This window comes from Carcharodon carcharias, chromosome 1 (genome assembly GCF_017639515.1).
Source record: "Carcharodon carcharias isolate sCarCar2 chromosome 1, sCarCar2.pri, whole genome shotgun sequence".
Taxonomy (NCBI): Eukaryota; Metazoa; Chordata; class Chondrichthyes; order Lamniformes; family Lamnidae; genus Carcharodon; species Carcharodon carcharias.
The window spans coordinates 198,959,713-198,985,041 of NC_054467.1; the positions used below are offsets into that span (position 1 = coordinate 198,959,713).

Sequence of the window (25,329 nt, forward strand, 5' to 3'; positions counted from 1 at the left end):
AAATTACTTAAGATAAAGCACTGTTTTGTACAGAACATCTTACCTTGAAGGTCTGGATGGCCTGCTGATGGGTTAGCCCCTGCAGAGATTCCCCATTAACTTCGAGAATTTCATCCCCTGTTGAGTACAAGATGGGCCTATTAATCCTTAGGAGCATTTACATCCTTTTAAAAATACACCATCTATGATTTATTAAAAGTTTCACTAGCTTCACTATTAATTTAAACTTTTTTATAAAACAGAAAAATCAAGTCACAATGATAGTGTTGAAGTGAAGAAACAATGACGAAGTGTTGAAAGCACCAGTACAACCAGTTATCAACCAATAAAACAAGATGTGCTCAAGAGTCAAGAAATATGTAAATAAAGCAATTTTGTGCAAGAAATTTTAAAATTGCTTCCAAAAAACCTGTGGGACTGCCATCCATTACAATCCCTGGGAACTGCCATTCATCATAATCATTAGGGAGCTGCCATTCACTACAATCCTGGGGAAATGCCAGTCATTACAGTCCCTGGGAACTGCCATTCACTACAATCATGGGGAACTGCCATTCATTACAAACACGGGGAACTGCCATTTACTACAATCCCCGGGGACTGCCATTCACCACAATCACAGAGAACTGCCATTTACTACAATCCCTGGGAACTGCCATTCGCCACAATCACAGAGAACTGCCATTTACTACAATCTCGGGGAACTGCCATTCACTACAATCCCAGGGAACTGCCATTCACTACAATCCCAGGGAACTGCCAGTCATTACAATCCCGGGGAACTGCCATTCACTACAATCCCAGCGAATTGCCACTCATTACAAACCCGGGGAACTGCCATTCACTACAATCCTGGGGAACTGCCATTCATTACAATCCCTGGGAACTGACATTCGCTATAATCATAAGGAACTGCCATTCACTACCATCCCTGGGAACTGCCATTCACTACAATCCCTGGGAACTGCCATTCACTACCATCCCTGGGAACTGCCATTCACTACAATCCCGGGGAACTGCCATTCACTACAATCCCAGGGAACTGCCATTCACTACAATCCCAGGGAACTGCCATTCACTACAATCACGGGGAAGTGCCATTCACTACAATCGCGGGGAACTGTCATCCACTACAATCACGGGGAACTGCCCATTCACTACAATCCCAGCGAACTGCCACTCATTACAATCCCTGGGAACTGCCGTTCATTACAAGCCCTGGGAACTGACATTCGCTATAATCATAAGGAGCTGCCATTCACTACCATCTTTGGGAACTGCCATTCACTACAATCCCTGGGAACTGCCATTCACTACAATCACGGGGAACTGCCATCCACTACAATCACGGGGAACTGCCATTCATTACAATCACGGGGAACTGCAATGCCGGGGGACTGCCATCCATCCTGGAGATCTGAAATCCCAGGGAACTGCCATCCATTACAATTCTGGGGAACTGAGAAATGAGGGACAGAAATGAGGGACACTGTCAATCACAGTGTAAAAAATACATAAAGCTACATAAACACTGTAAAGCTGTACTTTTCTATCTGTTCATTTCCCCTCACCCAATAACAACATTGCCACATGACTAAAATATGCTGAAATGGGAATTATGCCAACTGGAGGGTTATATTGCTGTTCAAGAAAGAAATCAATCTGGAAATCATACATCAATTAGCCTTACCTGAGTTCTGGGTAAATCTCCAAAGAACAGATTCACTATTAAAGTGAAATTCTCCACACCAAAGCCGGTCTGGTAGGCCGGGTGAACCGCTTAAACAGATGGGAAGGTGCAGGATTGAGAACTTCTTGCCTTCCTGATTTCCCCCAGCACCCCCCCCCCAACCGATTAAGTAAGGGGTGGGGGTAGGTTAAGGTCAGCCTTCACCCCAACCAAGCCAATTGAGGCCCTTAAATGGCTAATGGTGTGTTGCCAAGTAAGTTGCCTGGCATACCCTGACAGCCTGGCTGCGGGCTCAGTTGGGGTGACCTTTTTATTCAGGCAGCATTTGGCCACAAAATACACCACCACTGGCAAAGGCCATCCCCACAGGAATGTCCAAGCCCAGTGGCCATTGCTCCCAGTGGCGCTGTTGGAGCAGATGAGTGGCCTACCTCGGATTGGTCAGCAGCTCATGGAGTCAGGTTCTTCACCTCCAATGGCCTGGGAACCCAGACAGGGTAAGTGCCTGATTTGGATTTCATCCTATTGCAGCTCTGGGAAATGGCTATGGTGGGGTTGCCACCGGCTCTCTGGCCAGTAGATGAGAACCACTGCCATGACTGTTAGATTCAGCCCCAAGAATACATGTCAGGAACTTGGGTGTGGGTGTTGATAGATACCATTATAACCATTATAACAATGAACAGAATATCTGCAGGGGCCTCCATTTCCAGGCCAGATACCTGACACGCTCTCAATGCCCTAGTTCTGCATTACCACCTGATCTACAATATGGATGAAACTGTGTAGACAAAGAATAGTGAGGTTTCATCAGGGACTGTCAGCATGGATTTTCAAAGGGAAGGGCATGTTTAACTATTTCATTTTGTTGCAGAAATCACACAAACATGATAATTATTATACATTGCTGTATAAATGAATTTCCAAAGGCATTTGATTCAGATGCCATATAAGAGACTTGTTATGAAAGTTGGGGTAGATGATATTACAGGGAATGTAGCTGCATAGAATGATGGCTAGGGGACAGAAAGAGGAAGGTAGGAATAACTTAACGTTTTTAGAGTGATTGGGTACGGGCCATCGGGTGCCCCAGGTATCTGTGTTGGGACATCTTTTGTTTCCATTTATACAAATGATTGAATAAAGGCACGTGGAGGAATTAAATACAGTTTAAAGCCCTGTACTAAAAAGTTGCGAATCCAATCCTAGCTTGGCAGATTGTGAAAATAAATTCAATAAAGCTGATAATTTGCAACCATGAGCACTGCCAGAATGTCATAAACCCCAACTGTTTCACTAATGTCCATCAGGGAAGGGAACCTGCCCACCTGACTGGTTTACACTGGGTTCCAGTATCACATTATGTGGTTGTCACTCAAACCACTATAGTCGTATTGAATGTCATAAGACATTCAGCTGCAGCTTTTTACAAGTATACATTTATATTTAATCTATTTGTGTTTACATCAAAGAGGGAATCACTAAATTTGTGACTCTTGAATATCAGTTTTGTAGTTTAATTTTATTCCAATTTTATATCATTTCATCAGCTTTCTGAAGTTCTAAACTATTGTGTCTCTTATGACTCCTACGAAGAGCTGCCTGACACTTTTCCAATCTATCAAGGCAGCATCAAAGTTTCACATTTCTTTTACTGCAGTAGCAGTTGTGTTTCCCTTCCAGCTGCCAATTTTATGCCCTTCTCTGCTGAAGGCTGCAACCCACTCCTGGGGTAGGTTCCACAGATTCTGGTCACCATTCAGTACCCCTTTCTACATGTCTGAACATTGGCTAGTTATTTGACTAAGGCAGGCTATTAGAGTCAAACCCCATCCTAAACTTGTTCATTATCCGTACATGTGAAATATAGATTCACTGGATTATAACCAGAAATGGGAACGGTGTCAGATCTTACCCTTAGGAAATGTGAGACCAACTGTAGTGCCCCATTGCTGCCCAGGCTGAAATCATCTAACACAGCACACACCATCAATCAAACCTGGAACTAATCTGGTTTGTACACCACATAGTCCATTAATCTTTTCAGCAAATTAAGGATCTTGAACTAATCCCTCCATTAACAGGAACAACATTTGCATTTTGATAGTAACTCTGTTCAAGATAAACTAATTTCATTTTTTTTTGTTTGTAGCACTAGGTTTTACTGCAATTGAGACAGAATAGAAAACAAACCTTGTTGCCAAGTTGCATTGCCCTCACATTCTGCCAGTGTTTATACTCTGAAAGTGATATGCAGTAATCCTGGGGAGGTTAGTGGGTTTCACTGTGTGCAATAAAGTTAACTGATGCCAAGATAAAATGATTTTATTGGGTGGTAGTTAATAATAAGCTCCTCATGCTGATGCTGACACCATTCAGGTTGGAGTGGGTTTACTCATTAATTTATACAATCAATAACACAGTTGGTCAAAGGAATTGCATCTTAAGGGTAATGAAGTGCAGAAAATTTTTAGTGATAGCAGTTATGTGGAACTTATTACTACTACAGCTCTCGCTATCTGCCTAAACATTCAGGAAGAGAGCTGAGAAATATCCATGTACGAAGTTCCATCAACATGATAACAAAGCCAAGTTCAAAGAGTAAATTGGCTTTGACAGAAAAGAAAAGAAAACTCACATATTTGACTCTAATATTCACTGTGATTATATTGCAGAGCAAGACTAGATTTATACATGCTGTGAAACATTACACAAGCATCCCTCCTATTCATTTCAGAATTCAACCATAATAAAATGGTTTACTGCAATATTGCCTGACATCAAAACTAGCTTTTCATATTATTTTTTTCCCTAAGTAAATTGTTTATTGTCTCAAGCCAGGGCTTACCATGGCACAGATAGTACCAACTCTGAAAAAGGGTCATTCTTAAGTTGTTGAGAGTCTGCAAGTCATAAGTGTTTCACATTTAATTGAAGCACCTGAGAGGCATAAATATAATTTTTAAAATGGTTAGCGCTCTGTTTTATTGGGTTCTCTTAATAAGCCAAAAATAACATGCTAAATTGAATAAGTCAGTGCAGCATAACGGAAAGCTAAATCTTAAATTATTTTAAAGCTGATCTTTGGAAGGGACTGCACAAATAATGGGGTCACCAGATTTGGCTCAATATCTTGTCTGCAGTATCAGCCACTGAAGATTTAGTTGCAAGCCACAAAATATGTTTTTAATGTTGTGATACCTCAGCCTCTTTCTTCCCCTCGACCTCCCTTGGTGGAAGTTATTTTTTTTCCCTGTGTTTAAATAACAAACCAGGGAGAGGATTTTACATGTCGGCAAGCGGGGGCGGGGCCCGCTCACTGACGTATAAAATGATGCACGGTGACGTCGGGGGGAACTCCCGACGTCACTGTGCCCCATTTAAATTTTCAGGAAGGCGGGGGGCACAGCGAGATCAGCTGTGCGCCTGCCGACTTGTCAATGGCCAACTGAGGCCATTGACAGGGCCAATGAAGTAACTAAAGGACCTACCCATCCAACCTTAAGGCTGGTGGGCAGGCCAGGAGCCCTGGTGCAAACTAAAAAAAAAGCCTGAAACCTCATGGTTTCACGTAGGTTTTAAAACATTTTAATAAAGGTTTTGTAAAAATTATGGACATGTCCCAACTCATGTGACATTGTCATGAGGGGACATATTAAGGAAGTTTTATTTTTCTATTTTTAGGTTTTTAACATTTTGAGCTGATCACCTTGAGGCTGCATCTAGCCTCAGGGAGATGAGTGCGCTCTTTCGTACGCATGCGTGAAAAAGCGCACTCTTGATTTTGCGGTTACCCTCCCCCCCCCCGCCCACACAGGGAGCGCACAGTGCTTCTGTGTGGACATCACGTTGGGCAGGCCTTAATTGGCCCGCCCACTTAAAATGGCGCCATGCCGCTGATCGGGGGCGCTGATCGGAAGCGCACCTGTGCACGCCCGCCATTCAACTTCCCCCCCCCAACGGGGGTAATATTCAGCCCCTGATGTGCAGTTTGTAAACTATCCTAAAAAGCCTCAAAACCAAAACTGACCAGAGCCCCTCCCCACCTTTGGTCAGTGACACAGGCTGTTCATGGGAATGATATTTGGAATCAACATAGTTTCAAAGGTAGCTACATCAGAAAAGTTACTAAAGTCAAATCTTGTGAGTCCATCTTATTTCAGAGTAATTTAATATTAATGTAACTTTAAAACAATTGACGATGTGGCTTCTTGACTAACTCTTATCACCCAAAAGAAAGCCTGGATTCTTGCCATCCTCCCAAATACTGACTGTCATCCTACCTTCTCCAATTAGGGCCTAGCTGATGAAATCATTAACAAAAAAAAAAGTTAAATGTTACTGTACATTCACAGTTACATGTGTAAAATAGATACTGGTTGGCAGGAAGACGGACATCAGATACGGACTTAATCCAATGGTAAATGGAATCTGAAACTCTGGATCGACCCCACGAATGGCAAGATCAATTAAACTTCGGCAATTGCTTGTACTTTGCTGAAATTTAAAATAATCAATGACAACCAGTCCTTGTACAATTGCATTGCTCTAATCCAATAAATTAATCAGTGAGGCTCAAAGAATCAAATTTCAGACCTTCCTTCAGTCTCCCATCAGCAGCAGCTGCTCCATTTGGAAAAATAGTTTTGACAAATATTCCCATTCGCCCTCGGGCAGAATCCTGGCCACCAACTATGCTGAAACCAAGTCCCTGGAAAATACAGTTAAAATGAAATAATTAATCTTGCCACAATCTCAACACTTATTCTGATTAACTTTTGAAGTTCTCTCAGAAACTCTTCAGTAGTTCCTTTCTTCTGCCCAGTTAGAATACACCCAGGGAGGCAGCATTTCCAATTAACAACGTTTTTAAAAGAAATTTTTGAGAAACTAAAATGGAAGGTCAAAACTCATAAGACATCACCAAGGTTGAAAAGATTAGGAGTAGAAAGAAGAAATCACAAAATTTTTAAAATGTTGAAGATATCCCCTCTCACTGGAAACACTGCCAACTGTCAATCTTAAAGATTAAACTACATATATTTCAAAAATGAAATGCTGCAAATATACACACAGCTTAATTAATATTTCTGGCGGAACTCTGCTTCAGAATGCTGATTCCCTCTTTCAGGTGCTGACTTCTTAGATCATTAGACCATAAGACATAGGAACAGAAATTAGGCCATTTGGCCCATCGAATCTGCTCCGCCATTCAATCATGGCTGATAAGTTTCTCAACCCCATTCTTCCAGCACATTTAGTTTTTATTTTGGATTCCCAAGATTTCCTTTCATCTCTACCATATGTAACGCACTGTATTTAATTGGGATGTTTTTACTGAACCTCTCCTGTTGCTAAAAATTCATGTGCTCTTATGCTGATATATATTGTCAGAGCAACACCAGGAGAAAGAAATCAAAACTTAGCTATAGCATTATCTGTACCAGTATTATCAGGTCATTGTTTTCAAATTTTCGTGGTTTGAGAATTTACATCCACTACCAGTCAGCTAGCTCAGTGGCACAACTGTAATCTGGGAAGAGTAATTTTATCTATCTCACAGCCACCAGACAAACTAATACAGCTTATGACTCAATTCTTTAAAACTGATGAGAAACTTGGGTGATGAGAATGTAGGTGGGTTATTTAAGCTGGCACAGTGTTTTGAGAAGTCAAGAACACACCATACAAAATTAGCAAGAGTAGAGGAAATGCTTTGTACCACAGTGTAGTGGATTCACAGAGTGGAGGTCTAGCTGATTGTTAATGATGTTTTCAATTAACTTCTTCAGAAATCAGAAATATTTCCAGCTCTTCAGTGGTAGACTGAAGGTTATAAACCTACGTTCATATCACCCAAGTTTCTCATCAGCTTGAGTCATAAGCTGTATTAATTTGTCTGGTGGCTGTGAGATAGATAAAATTACTCTTCCCAGATTACAGTTGTGCCACTAACTGGTGGTGGATGTAAATTCTCAAACCAAGAAAATTTGCAAACAGTGACCTAATAATACTGGTATAGATAATGCTACAGCAAAGTTTCGAATTCTTTCCCCTGGTATTGCTCTGGCAATATATATCAGCATAAGAGCACATGAATTTTTAGCACCAGAAGGGGTTCAGTTGAGGAAATCATGGTCAGATGTGCAGTAGCCGATCAATCCTTCATTATACACCCTGCCCAACTTAACATTCCATTGACATCAATGGAGTATCGTGGGCATCCAATCTGTTACTGCCATTTTTTCGTCCCCTCTGGGGCTGAAAGTTCTGCCCGTGATTTTCTTATCTTTATCTATCCTTATACCCAATCCAGTACTATTCCAGTACAAATAGAATGCTTTGTTCATGCACTACTTAGATACTTAAGGAATGCATCCAGTGAGAGTTATAGTTATTGGTTGTAAAGCTGAATTCTGGAGCCTACCTTTTAGGAACTAAGAGTAACTTCAGAGTTTTTTTATCCACCTAGTGACTGCAGTCTTTTATAGTCCTGCAACCTCCCATTTCCCTACTTTTTTGTAGGTTTAATTTTGGTGTCCTTAGTCCTTTAGGTGCATGAATCTACATTCCAACTTATACACAGCAGGGAATGACCTGGTGGGCCGAATGGCTTTCTGCTATTCCCTAATTTCTTATAGAATCAATATTATGTGAAGAGTTTATTTACTCTCCAAATTTTTCATCTGTCTCTTGGGGATCACCTTGATATACTGGAAGTCTAAACTAAGGTCTCTTACATGAAAAACCATTGACGGTTTAGTGAGATATGCATATGAGAAAATGTCCACATTCAATCCTTGATCTATGTTGAATTAGCTGATCTTAGTTGGGTTAGCACCATGGACCACAAGTTGTCTCAGTTTCCTGGGGCTAGATTAAATTAATTTACTCTGCTTGCACAGGCATTGGCATTAGGCACAGCCCAAAAGACAGAACACACAGCACATCAACTGGGATGGCCGGATTGTCTTATGAGGAAAGATTGAGGAAACTTGGCCTGTGTTCTCTAGAGCTTCAAAGAACGAGAGGTGATCTCATTGAAACTTAGAAAACTCTTATGAGGCGTGACAGGGCGGATGTAGATAGGATGTTTCCCCTGGCTGGTGAGTCTAGAACCAGGGGACACAGACTCAGAATAAGGGGCAGGCCATTTAAGACTGAGATGAGGAGGAATTTCTTCACTCAGAGTGGGGTGAATCTTAGGAATTCTCTACCCCAGAGGGCTATGGAAGCTCAATCATTGAGCATGTTCAAGACAGAAATCAATAGATTTCTGAACACTAATGATATCAAGAGATATGGGGATAGTGGGGAAAAATGGCATAGAGAGGTTAATGATCAGCCATGATCTGTTTGAATGGCAGAGCAGACTTGACAGGTCAAATGGCCTACTCCTGCTCCTATATTCCTATGTTCCTAAACTATGCAGGAGAAAAACGAGAGAAACCCAAGTAGCCCTTAAAAGAGTAGATGCTTACCTTTCCTTGTCCTTTCATTAAAACAATGTTAGAGATGATTGAAGGCTGGGCTAGTCGCCATGGTGATTCCACTTGAACTGTGCTTAAGGAACGTGCTGACTTTTTAACTATTTGATACTCCTGAAAATGATGCATAAAGAACAAGAAGGTATGTTGTGGACACAATATCTCACTCAACAGTTTACAATCATCCTATAACTGGGATTTCTGGAGGGCTAGTAACTCACTTTATCAAGATGCAGTGCACACTATGGGCTGAATAATATGGGGTATGGGGAGTAGACGGCTTGCCACCCCCACCACACCTCCCCCAACAATCCCCGCTGCAGGCAAAGTTGGCGTGCAGCTGACATGCTCTACATGGACCTGCCCCGTAGTTAAATGAGGGCCAAGTGGGATTTCCACCCCTCACTGGGGAGGAAGACCCGTCCTCTGGAGCTGCCAGCCAATCTGACTGGTTGGCAACTCCTTCAGTCCCAGCAGTGCCAAGAGTGCACAGTGAAGTTGCCCAGGGCTGCAGGGGAAGAAGGAAGAAGGCCCATGGATCCATTGAGAGTAGGTAAGTCCAAGGGGGTTTGGGTAGGTCAGGGAGTAGGGCAGTGTTGGGGAGAGGGTTGGGTTTAAGGCTGCTTATGGATAGGAAGGAAGGGGAGGTTCACTCATAGGGGGGCCACTCCTCCGATCAGCAAAAGGCAGCCCCCAAGAGCAAACACCCCTCCCTTCCTTCCTGCCCTAATAAAAAAATCTGGCTGCCCACTTCTGGCCACGCAAGACATTTTATGGCGTGGGCAGCATATTATCAGGGTCAACTGGCTTGATAACAACAAAAAAACTGCGGATGCTGGAAATCCAAAACAAAAACAGAACTACCTGGAAAAACTCAGCAGGTCTGGCAGCATCGGCGGAGAAGAAAAGAGTTGATGTTTCGAGTCCTCATGACCCTTCGACCGAACTGAGTGAATCCAAGAAAGGGGTGAAATATAAGCTGGTTTAAGGTGTGTGTGTGTGTGTGGGGGGGGGGGGGAGGGGGGGAAGAGAAGTGGAGGGGGTTGGTGTGGTTGTAGGGACAAACAAGCAGTGATAGAAGCAGATCATCAAAAGATGTCACAGATAACAGAACAAAAGAACACATAGGTGTTAAAGTTGGTGATATTATCTAAACAAATGTGCTAATTAAGAATGGATGGTAGGGCACTCAAGGTATAGCTCTAGTGGGGGTGGAGGGAGCATAAAAGATTTAAAAATATTTAAAAATAATGGAAATGGGTGGGAAAAGAAAAATCTATGTAATTTATTGGAAAAAACAAAAGGAAGGGGGAAGAAACAGAAAGGGGGTGGGGATGGAGGAGGGAGCTCGAGACCTAAAGTTGTTGAATTCAATATTCAGTCCGGAAGGCTGTAAAGTGCCTAGTCGGAAGATGAGGTGTTGTTCCTCCAGTTTGCGTTGGGCTTCACTGGAACAATGCAGCAAGCCAAGGACAGACATGTGGGCAAGAGAGCAGGGTGGAGTGTTAAAATGGCAAGCGACAGGGAGGTTTGGGTCATTCTTGCGGACAGACCACAGGTGTTCTGCAAAGTGGTCGCCCAGTTTACATTTGGTCTCTCCAATGTAGAGGAGACCACACTGGGAGCAACGAATGCAGTGGACTAAGTTGGGGGAAATGCAAGTGAAATGCTGCTTCACTTGAAAGGAGTGTTTGGGCCCTTGGACAGTGAGGAGAGAGGAAGTGAAGGGGCAGGTGTTACATCTTTTGCATGGGCATGGGGTGGTGCCTTAGGAGGGGGTTGAGGAGTAGGGGGTGATGGAGGAGTGCACCAGGGTGTCCCGGAGGGAACGATCCCTACGGAATGCCGATAGAGGGGGGTGAAGGGAAGATGTGCTTGGTGGTGGCATCATGCTGGAGTTGGCAGAAATGGCGGAGGATGATCCTTTGAATGCGGAGGCTGGTGGGGTGATAAGTGAGGACAGGGCCCTCAACCGTGTCCGGTCCATCTCCTGCACATCCGCCCGCACGCCTTCTCCTCCCTCCCAGAAACATGATAGGGTCCCCATTGTCCTCACTTATCACCCCACCAGCCTCCGCATTCAAAGGATCATCCTCCGCCATTTCCGCCAACTCCAGCATGATGCCACCACCAAACACATCTTCCCTTCAACCCCCCTATCCTCATTCCGTAGGGATCGTTCCCTCCGGGACACCCTGGTGCACTCCTCCATCACCCCCTACTCCTCAACCCCCTCCTATGGCACCACCCCATGCCCACGCAAAAGATGTAACACCTGCCCCTTCACTTCCTCTCTCCTCACCGTCCAAGGGCCCAAACACTCCTTTCAAGTGAAGCAGCATTTCACTTGCATTTCCCTCAACTTAGTCTACTGCATTCGTTGCTCCCAATGCGGTCTCCTCTACATTGGAGAGACCAAACGTAAACTGGGCGACTGCTTTGCAGAACACCTGCGGTCTGTCCGCAAGAATGACCCAAAACTCCCTGTCGCTTGCCATTTTAACACTCCACCCTGCTCTCTTGCCCACATGTCTGTCCTTGGCTTGCTGCATTGTTCCAGTGAAGCCCAACGCAAACTGGAGGAACAACACCTCATGTTCCGACTAGGCACTTTACAGCCTTCCGGACTGAATATTGAATTCAACAACTTTAGGTCTTGAGCTCCCTCCTCCATCCCCACCCCCTTTCTGTTTCTTCCCCCTTCCTTTTGTTTTTTCCAATAAATTATATAGATTTTTCTTTTCCCACCTATTTCCATTATTTTTAAATATTTTTAAATCTTTTATGCTCCCCCCACCCCCACTAGAGCTATACCTTGAGTGCCCTACCATCCATTCTTAATTAGCACATTCGTTTAGATAATATCACCAACTTTAACACCTATGTGTTCTTTTGTTTTGTTGTCTGTAACATCTTTTGATGATTTGCTTCTATCACTGCTTGTTTGTCCCTACAACCACACCAACCCCCTCCACTTCTCTCCCCCCCCAAACCCCGCCCCCCCCCAAACACACCTTAAACCAGCTTATATTTCACCCCTTTCTTGGATTCACTCAGTTCTGTCGAAGGGTCATGAGGACTCAAAACGTCAACTCTTTTCTTCTCCGCCGATGCTGCCAGACCTGCTGAGTTTTTCCAGCTAATTCTGTTTTTGTTTTGGCCTGATAACAAGCCTAACTGACCCTTGATTACTTATTTGAATATGGTGGGCGGGCTGCCGATTTTGGCGCCTGCCCGACCCCTGTATTTATGGGGGTGAGCTCCAGGGTGGGCGGGAAGGCGGGGGTGGTTGGGCACCCGCCCTATTTTACATGCCCCCTGCACAAATCACACCCATCAGGGGCATGTAAAATACAACTGCGTATTAGAGTGTTGGGACTCCCAGCTGCAGAATGACCTGGAAGGGTAAATTTTACAAATTAGTGCTTCTGGCATGGTCCTACATGCAATGGGAGAATAGATCAGTAGTTGTTGCATTGAGATCAGCATGCTCCATATAATTTTCTATCCATTAAAATTAACCATTGAAAAATCATACCTGTCTCCAGAATGGAATTCTCAATATGTAGCCATTAACCATAAAATTAACCCTTAAATCAGCCTTAAAGGATGTTTGTAATTCCTCTGAGGGTAAGTTTGCCAATCTCAGCTGAGTCTTTAAGGAAAGAAACAGCAAGAGTGTGTTCACTCTGAAACTAAACAAGTAAGATCCCAAGACTGAGAGCCTGACTACCCCAATCAGATGAGGTCAAAACTTTGGTTGTGGGTTTGAAGATAAAAAGGAGGGAATGAAAATAGAAGTGGATAAAATTATGGTCTCATCCTCCAGAAGGACAGAAGTTATTCACACTGAAAATTGCATTGCAAACCAAACCATTCGCCTCAAAAGATATACTGTTAGCAGAATGGAATATCTCAGGAAAGCTTCTCCGAACGAAACCCTTTCCTGCTATCCTCAAAGTTTCCTAAATAATGATGATAAAGGCATCAAAGCAAGTTACCTTTACTGCTTAGAAAACATTTGGTGATGTTCTGTGAATTAATGAGTAGTTTGCTATTCTGACCAAGTTACCGTTCATGCATTCAAATTCAGAAGGTCTGGAGAAAAACCATTTGGTGAAATTGTTACCATCTTAGTTGAAGCATACCTGATGGCTCAGCTAGATATAGAAAAGAGTTGGGCACACACACACACCTGTCTGATACCAACTGCATCCAGCTGCTGGGGAAGGGAATGTTTGCGGCCTCCTCGTGCTGGCTTTTCTGCCATGTCACAACTTGGTTCACCATTTTCCACAATTAGCTCATCATCTTCACCAACAGATTCCAAGCGGCTCCCTCCGCCTGTCAAAGGAAGCAGAAGTGGGAATCAGAGGGGATATTGTACACATTTTCACTGGGAAGTTTGCTCATTAGGAGTGTATGTCGTGGGAGTGGGTTTGACCCCTCCAATTTGTCGGCCATTCATTTATGCAGTTCCATGCCTGAATTCATACAATGCATTCTTGACAAGAAAGGTTATATGTTGGGGCAAGTGCAATAATGCAGTTAAAACATTGCTGCTTCACAGTTTACAATTTCTGGAAATGTCAGCCAAACCCTGCTAGTCTGTGAAGGATCTCTTAACTTGCAAAGAACAACTTTAGACCAGACAACCAACCTGCAACCCAGAATAATTTCAACTAGGAAAAATTCCAACATTCAGGAATGGATCCAACAATAAACCAAATATGAATACTGTTCAGCACTTTTTCTCAAAGCAGATGCTGACAAAACAAGTGACTCAATTTACACATTTCTTAAATAGGCTTTTCTTTACTGTTAATAAATATTACACTTTAGGAAATGATGAATTTATACAAGCCAATCTGTTGTGACATTGTATCACATGATGAAGTTTCAGATAAATTAACTCACAGTGTTAATTCAGATTTCTTCCACTGTAAAATTCTTTTTTTATTCATTCATGAGATTTCGGCGTCATTGCCTAGGCCAGCATTTATTGCTCATCCCTAGTTGCCCTTGAGAAGGTGGTGGTGAGCTTCCTTCTTGAACCGCTGCAGTCCATGTGGTATAGGTACACCCACAGTGCTGTTAGGGAGGGAGTTCCAGGATTTTGACCCAGCGACAGTGAAGGAATGGCGATATATTTCCAAGTCTGGATGGTGAGTGGCTTGGAGGGGAACTTCCAGGTGGTGGTGATATCATGTGTCTGAGGCAACTTTCTTTTACAAAATTCCATGAACACACATTGGAATAGACATTTTTTAGCATTCCGTTACATGTACAATTTGAGATATACTAGAAGAGGTCATAACTCTATTTTTTCCCAATTTTCTCTTTTCCCCTGCCCTAAAAAAGACCCTGTGTGGAGTACAGTTCTGTGCTGGGTGCTTTCTTGTACTTCAGCTAAAATGTTGGCCTTGACACTGAGTGTTGCGAGGCTATTTGATAGTGGAGGGCATCAACAGAATCTGAGCCTATCTTCAACTGATGTCCTCAAACCAGCATGAGCCATAAGTATCAGTGGAGAACATTGGCAAGTCTAAACTCAGGCTGATTTTACCAAATTCAACACAAATGCCTTAGGATTTGGCTAATATAAAGAAAAAATTTTCATTATACAACATCTTAGATATTCAGGTTACAATGAGAAGGAAAAGAGAGGCTTTTAGCAGGTATAAGGGAAGAAAATCCAGCCAGTGAACAGAGGCATTAATGGAGTACAGAAAGTGCAGGGTGGAGCTTAAGAAAGCAATTAAGAGAGCAAAGAGGGGATATGAGAAAGCTCTGGCTGGTAAAAGTAGGGAAAATCCCAAGATATTCTATAAGTATATCAATGGGAAGAGGATAACCAGGGAAAGAGTAGGGCCCAAAAGGGACCAAGGGGGCAGCCAAGGTGGAGCCAGAGGACATCATTAGGGTGTTGAATGAATACTTCACATCCATCTTCACCCAAGAGAATGAGGATTAAAGTATCTAACTCAGGGAGAGAGACTGCGAGATTCTTAAGCAAACTGATATAGAGAGTGACAAGGTATTAGAGGTGTTGGCAGGCTTAAAAGTGGACAAATCTCCAGGTCTGGATGATTTGTGTCCCAGACTGCTGAGGGAGGCAAGGGAGGGGATTGCAGTGGCCCTGACCCAAATTTTTAATTCCTCTCTGGCCACGGGGGAGGTGCCAGAGGACTGGAGAACAGCTAATGTGGTTCTGCTATTTAAGAAGGGTTGTAGAGATAAGCCAGGGAGCTACAGACCAGTGTGTCTCACGTTTGTGGTAGAGAAACTATTGGAGAAAATTCTGAAGGAGAGAATCTATCTCCACTTGGAAAGGCAAGGTTTGATCAGAGATAGTCAGCATGGCTTTGTCAGAGGGTGTTATGCCTAACAAATTTGATTGAAGTTTTTGAGCTGGTGACCAGGTGTGTAGATGACAGTAGTGCAGTTGATGCAGTTTATATGGATTTCAGCAAAGCCTTTGACAAGGTCCCACATGGGAGACTTATAAAGAAGGCAAATGCACATGGGATGAGGGTAATTTGATAAGGTGGATTCAAAATTGGCTCAGTTGCAGGAGGCAGAGGGTGATGACAGGAGGATGCTTTAGTGACTGGAAGCCAGTGTCCAGTGGCGTACCACAGGGATCTGTGCTGGTCTCCTATTATTTAAACGACATTGATGACTATGTGGGGGGTAGGATTAATAAGTTTACAGATGACACAAATATTGGCCGGGTGGTTAATAGTGAGATTGAGTGTCTTGGGCTACAGGAAGATATAGACGGGATGGTCAAATGGACAGATAAGTGGCAGATGGAATTTAACCCTGAAAAGTGTGAGGTGATACACTTTGGAAGAAGTAATTTGACAAGGAAGTATTCAACGAACGGCATGACACTAGGAAGTTCTGAGGAACAAAGGGACCTTGGCGTGTGTGTCCATAGATCTCTGAAGGCAGAGGGGCATGTCAGGGGGTGGTGAAAAAGGCATATGGGACACTTGCCTTTATCAATCGAGGCACAAATTACAAAAGTAGGGAGGTCATGTTGGAGTTGATAGAACCTTGGTGAGGCCACAGCTGGAGTACTGTGTGCAGTTCTGGTTGCCACATTATAGGCAGGATGTGATTGCACTGGAGGGGGTGCAGAGGAGATTCACCAGGATGTTGCTTGGGATGAAGAGAGTTATGAAGAGAGGTTGGATGGACTAGGGTTGTTTCTGTTGGAGCAGAGAAGACTGAGGGGCGACCTGATCGAGGAACACAAGATTATGAGGGGCATGGGCAAGGTGGATAGGGAGCAGCTGTTCCCCTTAGTTGAAGGGTCAGTCACGAGGGGACATAAGTTCAAGGTGAGGGGCAGGAGGTTTTGGGGGGATATGAGGAAAACCTTTTTACCCAGAGGGTGGTGATGGTCTGGAATGCGCTGCCTGGGAGGGTGGTGGAGACGGGTTGCCTCACATCCTTGAAGAAGTACCTGGATGAGCACTTGGCACGTCATAACATTCAAGGCTATGGACCAAGTGCTGGTAAATGGGATTAGGTAGGTAGGTCAGGTGTTTCTCACGTGTCGGTGCAGACTCGATGGACCGAAGGGCCTCTTCTGCACTGTGTGATTCTGTGATCTTTCATGACCTCAGGACATCCCAGAGCATTTACTGCCAAAGAAGTATTTTTGAAACAAAAACAGAAAATGCTGGAAAAACTCAGCAGGTCTGAAAGCATCTGTGGAGCGAGAAACAGAGATGACGTTTCTAGTCTGTATGACCCTCAAATCAACACTATCGTAGTTTGCTATATCAAAAAGAGTAGGTAAAATTTTTCTTCTTTCCTTCAGATTTAATTTCCTCAGAATTGAGTCACTTAAGGATAAATCACATGCTGTGTGAATTTATGTCCATACTGATGAGCGCAGGAAAGAAAATCTGACTGGGTGGGCACACACTGGAACAGAACCCAGCTGATTTTTTTTTCTACTGAAATTAAAGTAAGTACAATCAAGTAGGGTCTGGAGGAGAGAATGCAAAACTCCACACCAGACTTTCCTTTCAATTCTCTGGCTAGACAATGCAGCATCCAGGCGGCAATGGCAAGAATCAAATCCACTACCTCAGAAACCTCAGAGGGTTCCAAATGAACATTTTATTTCTACGGAAACCAGTTTGGCTTTTGATTTGCTTTGTGCTCTTCTATGCTTCTCTGATATTTTGTTTGAAACATGGCTCCATTTGTCTTCTTTTTGGAAAACCATTGAGGAATATATGGACTAAAAGAAAGACATGGTTAGCAGGATTTTGACAACAGCATTAATTATACTGCCTACCTTGGGACCTGCTCCTGAATTTCATTACACTACTGCCTGGTACTGGACTTCGACAACAGAGCTGAGGTGCTTCCACACGGTCACGGTCATCGCTTTTCTCAGTTTCTGAAACCTGCGACACAAGGTCAAACAATACAAAAGTAATTAGAAGTAAAAGAAAGAAACACTTGGTTTTATGTAGCAGCCTTCATGACCTCAGGAAATCCCAAAACATTTCAAAATGAAGTGCTTTTGAATTGCAGCCACTGTTGTAATGTAGAAAGTACACTAGCCCATTTGCGCTCAGCATGCTCCCATAAAGAATAATGTAATAATGGACTAGATAACCTGTTTTTGTAATGTTGATTGAGGGATAAATATTAGTCAGGACACCAGGGAGAACTCCCTAGTTCTTTGAAAACTTTTATGTCCATGTGAGAGGGAAGATGGTGCATGAGTTCAACGTCTGATCTGAATAACAACACCTCCAATATTGCAGCACTCCCTCTGTACTGCACTGGGATGTTAGCCTTGATTTTTGGATTCAAGTACCTAAAGAGGAACTTGAACCCACAACCTTCTGACTCAGAGGCAAGAGTGCTACCAACTGAGTGATAGTTGGCACATAATGGCTGCTGATCTTGAACATAATCATGTTTCTCAACCTTCCTCCCTCGTACCACCTATAATTAAAATAAAAACTTTTAGAGAAATTAACTGCTAAAAATAGATCCTTGTTGATATCCAGTGTTAATAAAAAATACTTCACACATTTTGAAGTTTGTGATTGGACTAAGCATCCTCTTTCCAGATGGATCATCCTACATTATGATGTTATGAGTCAAGACATTGCATGGATACACCTAATCATCCTGAAAGGAACAATTGATCAATTGTAATGTCCTTTTGATGGTAAATTTAAATAGCGAGACACCTATTTTATAGGATTGAAGAATATTTTTATTGGTAAATTGGCTGTAATAGGGCTGTAATGGAAAACGTCATGGCATTTTATAATGATTTACTAATGCAGTGTTTATATTTCAACTTGAAGCCAAACCACAGGAACACTTCTATTACAGGAGCTATTTTCTGACATATTTATTGAGTTTATAATATTTTACTTTGACCAGTTTATTTTATATCAGTAAACATCACTATATTCATAGTAATGGGGAGGCGGTTGTTTAGTGAAATTGTCGCTAGACTAGTAATCCAGAGACCCAGGGTAATGCTCTGGGTTTACATCCCACCACAGCAGATGCTGAAATTTGAATTCAATAAAAATCTGGAATTAAAAGTCTAATGATAACCATGAAAAACCCATTTGCAGTCATTACCTGGTCTGGCCTACATATGACTTAGACCCACAGCAATATGGTTGACTCTTAAACACCCTCTGAAATGGTCTGGCAAGACACTCAGTTGTATCAAACCATGAAAAAGTCTCAAAGGAATGAAACCAGATGGATCACCTGGCATTGACCTAGGCACTGGAAACGACAATGGCAAACTCAGTCCTGTCAACCCTCCAAAGTCCTTCCTAACATCTGGGGGCTTGTGCCAAAATTGGGAAAGCTGTCTCGCAGACTAGTCAAGCAACAGCCTGACATAGTCATGGTCACGGAATCATACCGTACACACAATGTCCCAGACACCATCCCTGGGTATGTCCTGTCCCACCGGCAGGACAGACCCAGCAGAGTTGGTGGCACAGTGGTATATAGTCGGGTGGGAGTTGCCCTGGGAGTCATCAACATCGACTCCAGAACCCATGAAGTCTCCCCCCGTACTGCCCACCCACAACTGATGAATCAGTACACCATGGACACCACTTGGAGGAAGCACTGAGGGCGGCAAGGTACTCTGGGCGGGGGACTTCAATGTCCATCACCAAGAATGGCTCAGTAACACCACTACTGACCAAGCTGGTCAGGTCCTAAAGGACATAGCTGCTAAACTGGGTCTGCGGCAGGTGGTGAGGGAACCAACATGAGGGCAAAGCACACCATTCTCAACAACCTGCCTGCCACAGATGCATCTGTCCATGACAGTATCTGTAGGAGTGACCACTGTACAGTCATTGTGGAGACAAAGTCTTGCCTTCACATTGAGAATACCCTCCAACATGTTGTTTGGCACTACCACTGTGCTAAATGGGATAGATTTTGAACAGATCTAGCAACTCAAGACTGGGCAACCGTGAGCTATCAACAGCAACAGAATTGTACTCGACCACAATATGTAACCTCATGGCTCAGCATTTTCCCCGCTCTACCATTACCATCAAGCCAGGGGATCAACAGTGGTTCAATAAAGAGTGCAAGAGAGTATGCCAAGAGCAGCATCAGGCATACCTAAAAAAGAGGTGTCAGCCTGGTGAAGCTATAACACAGGACTACTTGAGTGCCAAATAGCATAAGCAACAAGTGATAGACAGAGCTAAGTGATCCCACAACCAACAGATCAAATCTAAGCTCTGCAGTCCTGCCACACCCAGTCGTGAATGGTGGTGGATAATTAAACAACTCACTGGAGGAGGAGGCTCCGCAAATATCCCCATCCTCAATGATGGATGAGCCCAGCACATCAGTGAAAATGATAAGGCTGAAGCATTCATAACAATCTTCAGCCAGAAATGCCGAGTGGATGATCCATCTCGGCCTCCTCCGGAGGTCCCCAGCATCACAGATGCCAGCCTTTAGTCAATTTAATTCACTCCATCTGATATCAAGAAACAGCTCAAGGCACTGGATGCTGCAAAGGCTATGGGCCCTGACAATATTCCGGCAATAATACCAAAGACTTGTGCTCTAGAACTTGCTGTGCCCCTAGCCAAGCTGTTCTAGTACAGCTACAACACTGGAATCTACCTGGCAATGTGGAAAATTGCCCAGGTACGTCCTGTACACAAAAAGCGGGCCAAATCCAACCTGATCAATTACTGTCCCATCAGCCTACTCTCAATCATCAGTAAAGTGATGGAAGGGGTCGTCAACAGTGCTATCAAGTGGCACTTGCTTAGCAATAACCTGCTCACTAATGTTCAGTTTGGGTTCGGCCAGGACCACTCAGCTCCTGACCTCATTACAGCTTCGGTTCAAACATGGGCAAAAGAACTGAATTCCAGAGGTGAGGCAAGAGTGACTGACTTAACATCAAGACCGCATTTTGTCGAGTGTGGCATTAATGTGCCCTAGCAAAACTGGAGTCAGTGGGAATCGGGGGGAAACTCTTTGCTGGTTCTAGTCATGCCTAGCAAAAAGGAAGATGGCTGTGGTTGTTGGACATCAGTCATCTCAGCTCAAGGGCATCACTACAAGTGTTCCTCAGGGTAGTGTCCTCGGCCCAGCTATCTTCAGATGCTTCAGCAATGACCTTCCTTCCATCATAAAGTCAGAAGTGGGGATGTTCGCTGATGATTGCACAATGTTCAGCATCCTTTGCGACTCCTCAGATACTGAAGTAGTCCAGGTCCAAATGCAGCAAGACCTGGACAAAACCCAGGCTTGGGTTAACATTTACACTACACAAGTGCCAGGCAATGACCATCTCCATCATGAGAGAATCTAACATTGTCCCTTGACATTCAATGGCATTACCATCACTGAATCCCCCACTATCAACATCCTGGGGGTTACCACTGACCAGAAACTGAATTGGACTAGCCATATAAATACTGTGGCTACAATAGCAGGTAAGAGGCTAGGAATCCTGCAGTGAGTAACTTACCTCCTTACTCCCAAAAGCCTGTCCACAATCTACAAGGCACAAGTCAAGAGTGTGATGGAGTACTCCCCACTTGCCTGGATGAGTGCAGCTCCAACAACACTCAAGAAACTTGAAACCATCTAGAACAAAGCAGCCCACTTGATTGGCACCACATCCACAAAAATTTGCTCCCTCCACCACCGATGCATTGTGGCAGCAGTGTATGACATCTACAAGATGCACTGCAGAAACTCACCAAGGCTCCTTACACAGCACCTTCCAAACCCACAACTACTACCATCTAGAAGGTCAAGGGCAACAGTATCAGGGGAACACCGCCATCTGCAAGTTCCCCACCAAGCCACTCCCCATCCTGGCTTGGAAATATATTGCCGGTCCTTCACTGTCACTGGGTGAAAATCTTGGAACTTCCTTCCTAACAGCACTGTGGATGTACCTACATCACATGGACTGCATCGGTTCAAAAAGGCAGCTCACCACCACTTACTCAAGGGCAATTAGGGATGGGCAATAAATGCTGGCCCAGCCAGTGATCCCACATCCCATGAATGAAGAAAAATTGTCCTACATGCAATTTCAATAATTTCCTAAAGCATATTCAACAGGAAATTTTGTTAGATACCCTTAACGAAATACTAGGGCCAATGCAATTTGTAGACTAGAAGATATGTCAATTTTAATAATATTTATAATATTTCCCATTTTTATTGTCTCTTTTATGGTTACAAAATTTTACATATGTTTTATTTATTGGCCCAACAAAATGGTTCAACATACAGAGAACATTTCCTTCTTTCCTTCAAGCCACTATCCATCAGCTGAGAAATGTAAGGAGAGGAACATGTCACAGATGAAATAGCCAATTATATTCAATTGAAAACAGCCTGTTCCTACGGTTACCATCCTTGATTAGTCTCAGCACTTCAGCATAATGATATACTCATTATTATGTGAGAAATGAGAGAGGCAAGTTAGTTCGCAATGTAAAACTTTTTGAAGAGGCCTGTATATTATTTTCATAGAAGTATTGAATTTACAATGATGAAGAGAAAAGTGTAAACACAAAAGAATCACCTTTTATAATGTTTCTGCATTCAAGTGGTTAAATCCAGATACAATAAATGTAAGTATTACATATTTTTAAATTCAACACTAAAAGTACTTCCATTAAGATAAATAAATAAATTACTATTATTAACAGCAACGGTCCAAGACAGATTAGAATAGGCTCAACAGGTTGAATGGCCTACTCCTGTTCTACTGTAAATTCTTAAGGTCGCAGCTACTACATTAGAATTGTTGCCATTAATAGCTACCTTCTGTTTCCCATTAGGCATCCAATTAGTAATCCAGTTTATCACTCCTTCCTGAATCCCATGGGTTTCTTCCTGAACCAGGATGATTCCGAGAATCATTAAGTGTCATAGTCACCAACTTTGTTATTTCCTCAAAGAATTCCAGTAAATTTGCCAGGCACAATTTGCTTTTCGTAGTTTCTGCTGATTTGGATTCTATGAACTTATATTTACATTGTGCCTTATCGTATGTCTCAAAAACACTGTGCCAGAAAGACTGCAGGGCAAGACTACCTCAGCAGCAGCCAAAGTAATGAAGAACTCAGCTGGGTCCTCTGAGGCTTGAGCACCCATTGAGGTTACTGCCAAAAGCATCAAAAGTGTCTCACATGGCAGCAGAATCATTCTACCATTTCTACTAAGCTCCTTTTAGGACTTATCGAGTTAGTAAATCTTATACAAAAAGCACGTTGATTGGTCAGTTGCGGTGATGAACAAATTCATTACAGCACTGTGTTTGAAATTAAAATTAATACCTCCTTTGCAACTTTTTGATGGGGGTTAAATGATGGGGTTTTGTGGGAGCTAGGCTGACAGGTCCCGGCGAGGAGGATGGAGGACCAATTCAGCAGGGCTGTTGGAGGGGTGGAAGATATTTGGAGGGGGATGGATTACCTTGGGGGATGGGTCCTCTGTTGGGCACAGGGTGCCACAACAGGAGGGACGCCTCTCTTAGACCACAATATATCAACAGTGGCGGGAACAGGCTCTTCAGCGACCATTAATTGGTCACTGAAGGGGCTCAAATAACCCAAAGGCAGGTAAACAGCCTGATGTTTCCCCTTCTTCTGGTAAAATACCAGAGGAGGCGGGCAGATGGCAGGCATGGCACCATCAACATAGCAGCCAATCTTATGGCCCATCTGCCAACCCACTCCCAGGCGGCCGTAAAATTCCACCACAGGTTTGTTGCTACAAGGGTTTCATAAGATGTTGCCAAAGCCCTTTTTAAAATTATTCGAGGTACTTGTCTGTTTCTGGTGGCAGCATTTCTGATTTAAGTCACCTCCTAAGGTGCAGATTGCCACATGGAAATACAGGCCAGAATTTTTCGCTCAGCGTGCAGGTGTGTGCTTGACACGCTCGAGCGTAAAATGACGCACGATGACGTTGGGCAAGCATCCTGACGTCATCATGTACTTGCGTGATATTTCGGTCAGCGGGTGTGCACAGGAGTGACAATTAACAGGCCTATTAAGGCCATCAAAGTAACAATTAAATCCAATTTTTTGCTGCCCGTCCAACCTCACGAATCGGCCAGGCAGCCTTTGGATTTTTCATGAAACCTCATCCACGGACAGTGTGAGGTTTCCAACAGGAATTAAAAATAAAATAAAAATGTTGAAATGTCATTTATAACATGTCCCTGCTCAAGTGACAGATTCACATGAGGGGACATGTTTTTAACATTTTTTAGTTCTTTATGTTTTTTAAAAATTTTCAGCTCCCTGATGCAGTTCTGTGCCTTCAGGGAGCTTTCAGTGCGTGCACCTGTGCGTATGCGCAAACTTCCGCACTCGCCCTCCTCCCGCCCGCACCCCCGCAGTGCTCCGCGTTGCAGCACGTGATTCATGCTGGCTGGCCAATCACGGTCAGCGCCCGATCGTGGGCGGCGGTCGGTTTCATGACCGCTCCCAGGCCCGGCCCTCGGGCCCACCCAACAAGGTAAGACTCCTGCCCATGATGTTGTGGTAATAACGGAGACCTGGCTAAAAAAAAAGGGGCAGAAATGGGTATTCAATATTCCTGGATACAAGGTATTCAGGAAAGATAAGAAAAGGAGGAGGGATATCAGTATTGTTTCAGGCGAACATTACAGTGCTAGAGAGAGAGGATGCCCTAGAGGGGTCAAGGGCAGAATCTATTTGGTTAGAGCTCAGAAACAATAGAGGTACCATCACACTGCTGGGTATATTCTACAGGCCACCATTTAGTGGGCAAGATATAGAGGAACAAATCTGCAAGAGAAGTACAGAGAGGTACAAGAATTATAGAATAGTTTTAATAGGGGACCTCAATTATCCTAATATAGACTGGGATAGTAATAATGCATAGGGCAGTGAGTGGCAAGAAATTCTAGGATGTATTCATAGCATATCCTACATCAATATGTTTCTAGTCCAACAAGGAAGGAGCCATTGCTGGATCTGGTTCTGGGGAATGAGGTGGGTCAAGTGGATCAAATATCATTCGGGCCAGAGTTTTACGCTGATTGGGCAACGCACATGAAATTGCGCAAAATTATGTTGAGCATGCTTCCTGATGTCATTGAGCATGCGAGCAATGCTGAGGTCGGAGGGCGTGCGCAGGAGTCGGAGTTGTGCCCGCCAACAATTAAAGGGCCAATTAAGGCCATTCAAAACCCTATTGTCCACGATTTTACATTGTCCTTGCAATTCCAAGCTAGTTGCATGGGCAAAGCGGGCAGGCGGGCAGCCTGTTTCTAACGAAACCTCATCCAAGGGTGGGATGACATGTCAGGGGGTGAAATATAATAAAAAATGATATCTGCGGACTGATGTTTTTTGAGTTCTGTCAGGTGCTTGAATGTGCTGCATAGACACAGTTTGGTGCATTTTTTCTTGTCATTTAATCTGTACAGCTCCACAGCAGCAGTCTGCCTTCAGAGAGCTCACCAGAAGTGCCCATTTGCGCCCTCACTTTTGTCGGTGCCTGCCCTCTTCCCACCGCCCCCTCAGCAGTGCTGAGGCTTTCTCAGTGCGTGTTTCAGGCCATTAATTGGCCAGACAGCATGAAATTGCATTC

General features: G+C 43.6%; 1 protein-coding gene across 6 annotated transcripts in view; it reads right to left on the reverse strand.

The window, feature by feature from the left end:
• pdzd2 (PDZ domain containing 2) overlaps nucleotides 1–25,329 on the reverse strand; it is a 648,685-nt gene that overhangs the window by 115,936 nt on the left and 507,420 nt on the right. For all 6 annotated transcript variants that reach the window (XM_041183009.1, XM_041183071.1, XM_041183135.1 and 3 more), the window contains 5 exons: nucleotides 17,498–17,609; nucleotides 13,373–13,521; nucleotides 9,172–9,291; nucleotides 6,287–6,401; nucleotides 44–117 (listed from right to left, as the gene is read on the reverse strand). In XM_041183009.1, coding sequence (XP_041038943.1) covers nucleotides 44–117; nucleotides 6,287–6,401; nucleotides 9,172–9,291; nucleotides 13,373–13,521; nucleotides 17,498–17,609 — 570 coding nt within the window. The remainder of the gene's footprint in view (nucleotides 1–43; nucleotides 118–6,286; nucleotides 6,402–9,171; nucleotides 9,292–13,372; nucleotides 13,522–17,497; nucleotides 17,610–25,329) is intronic.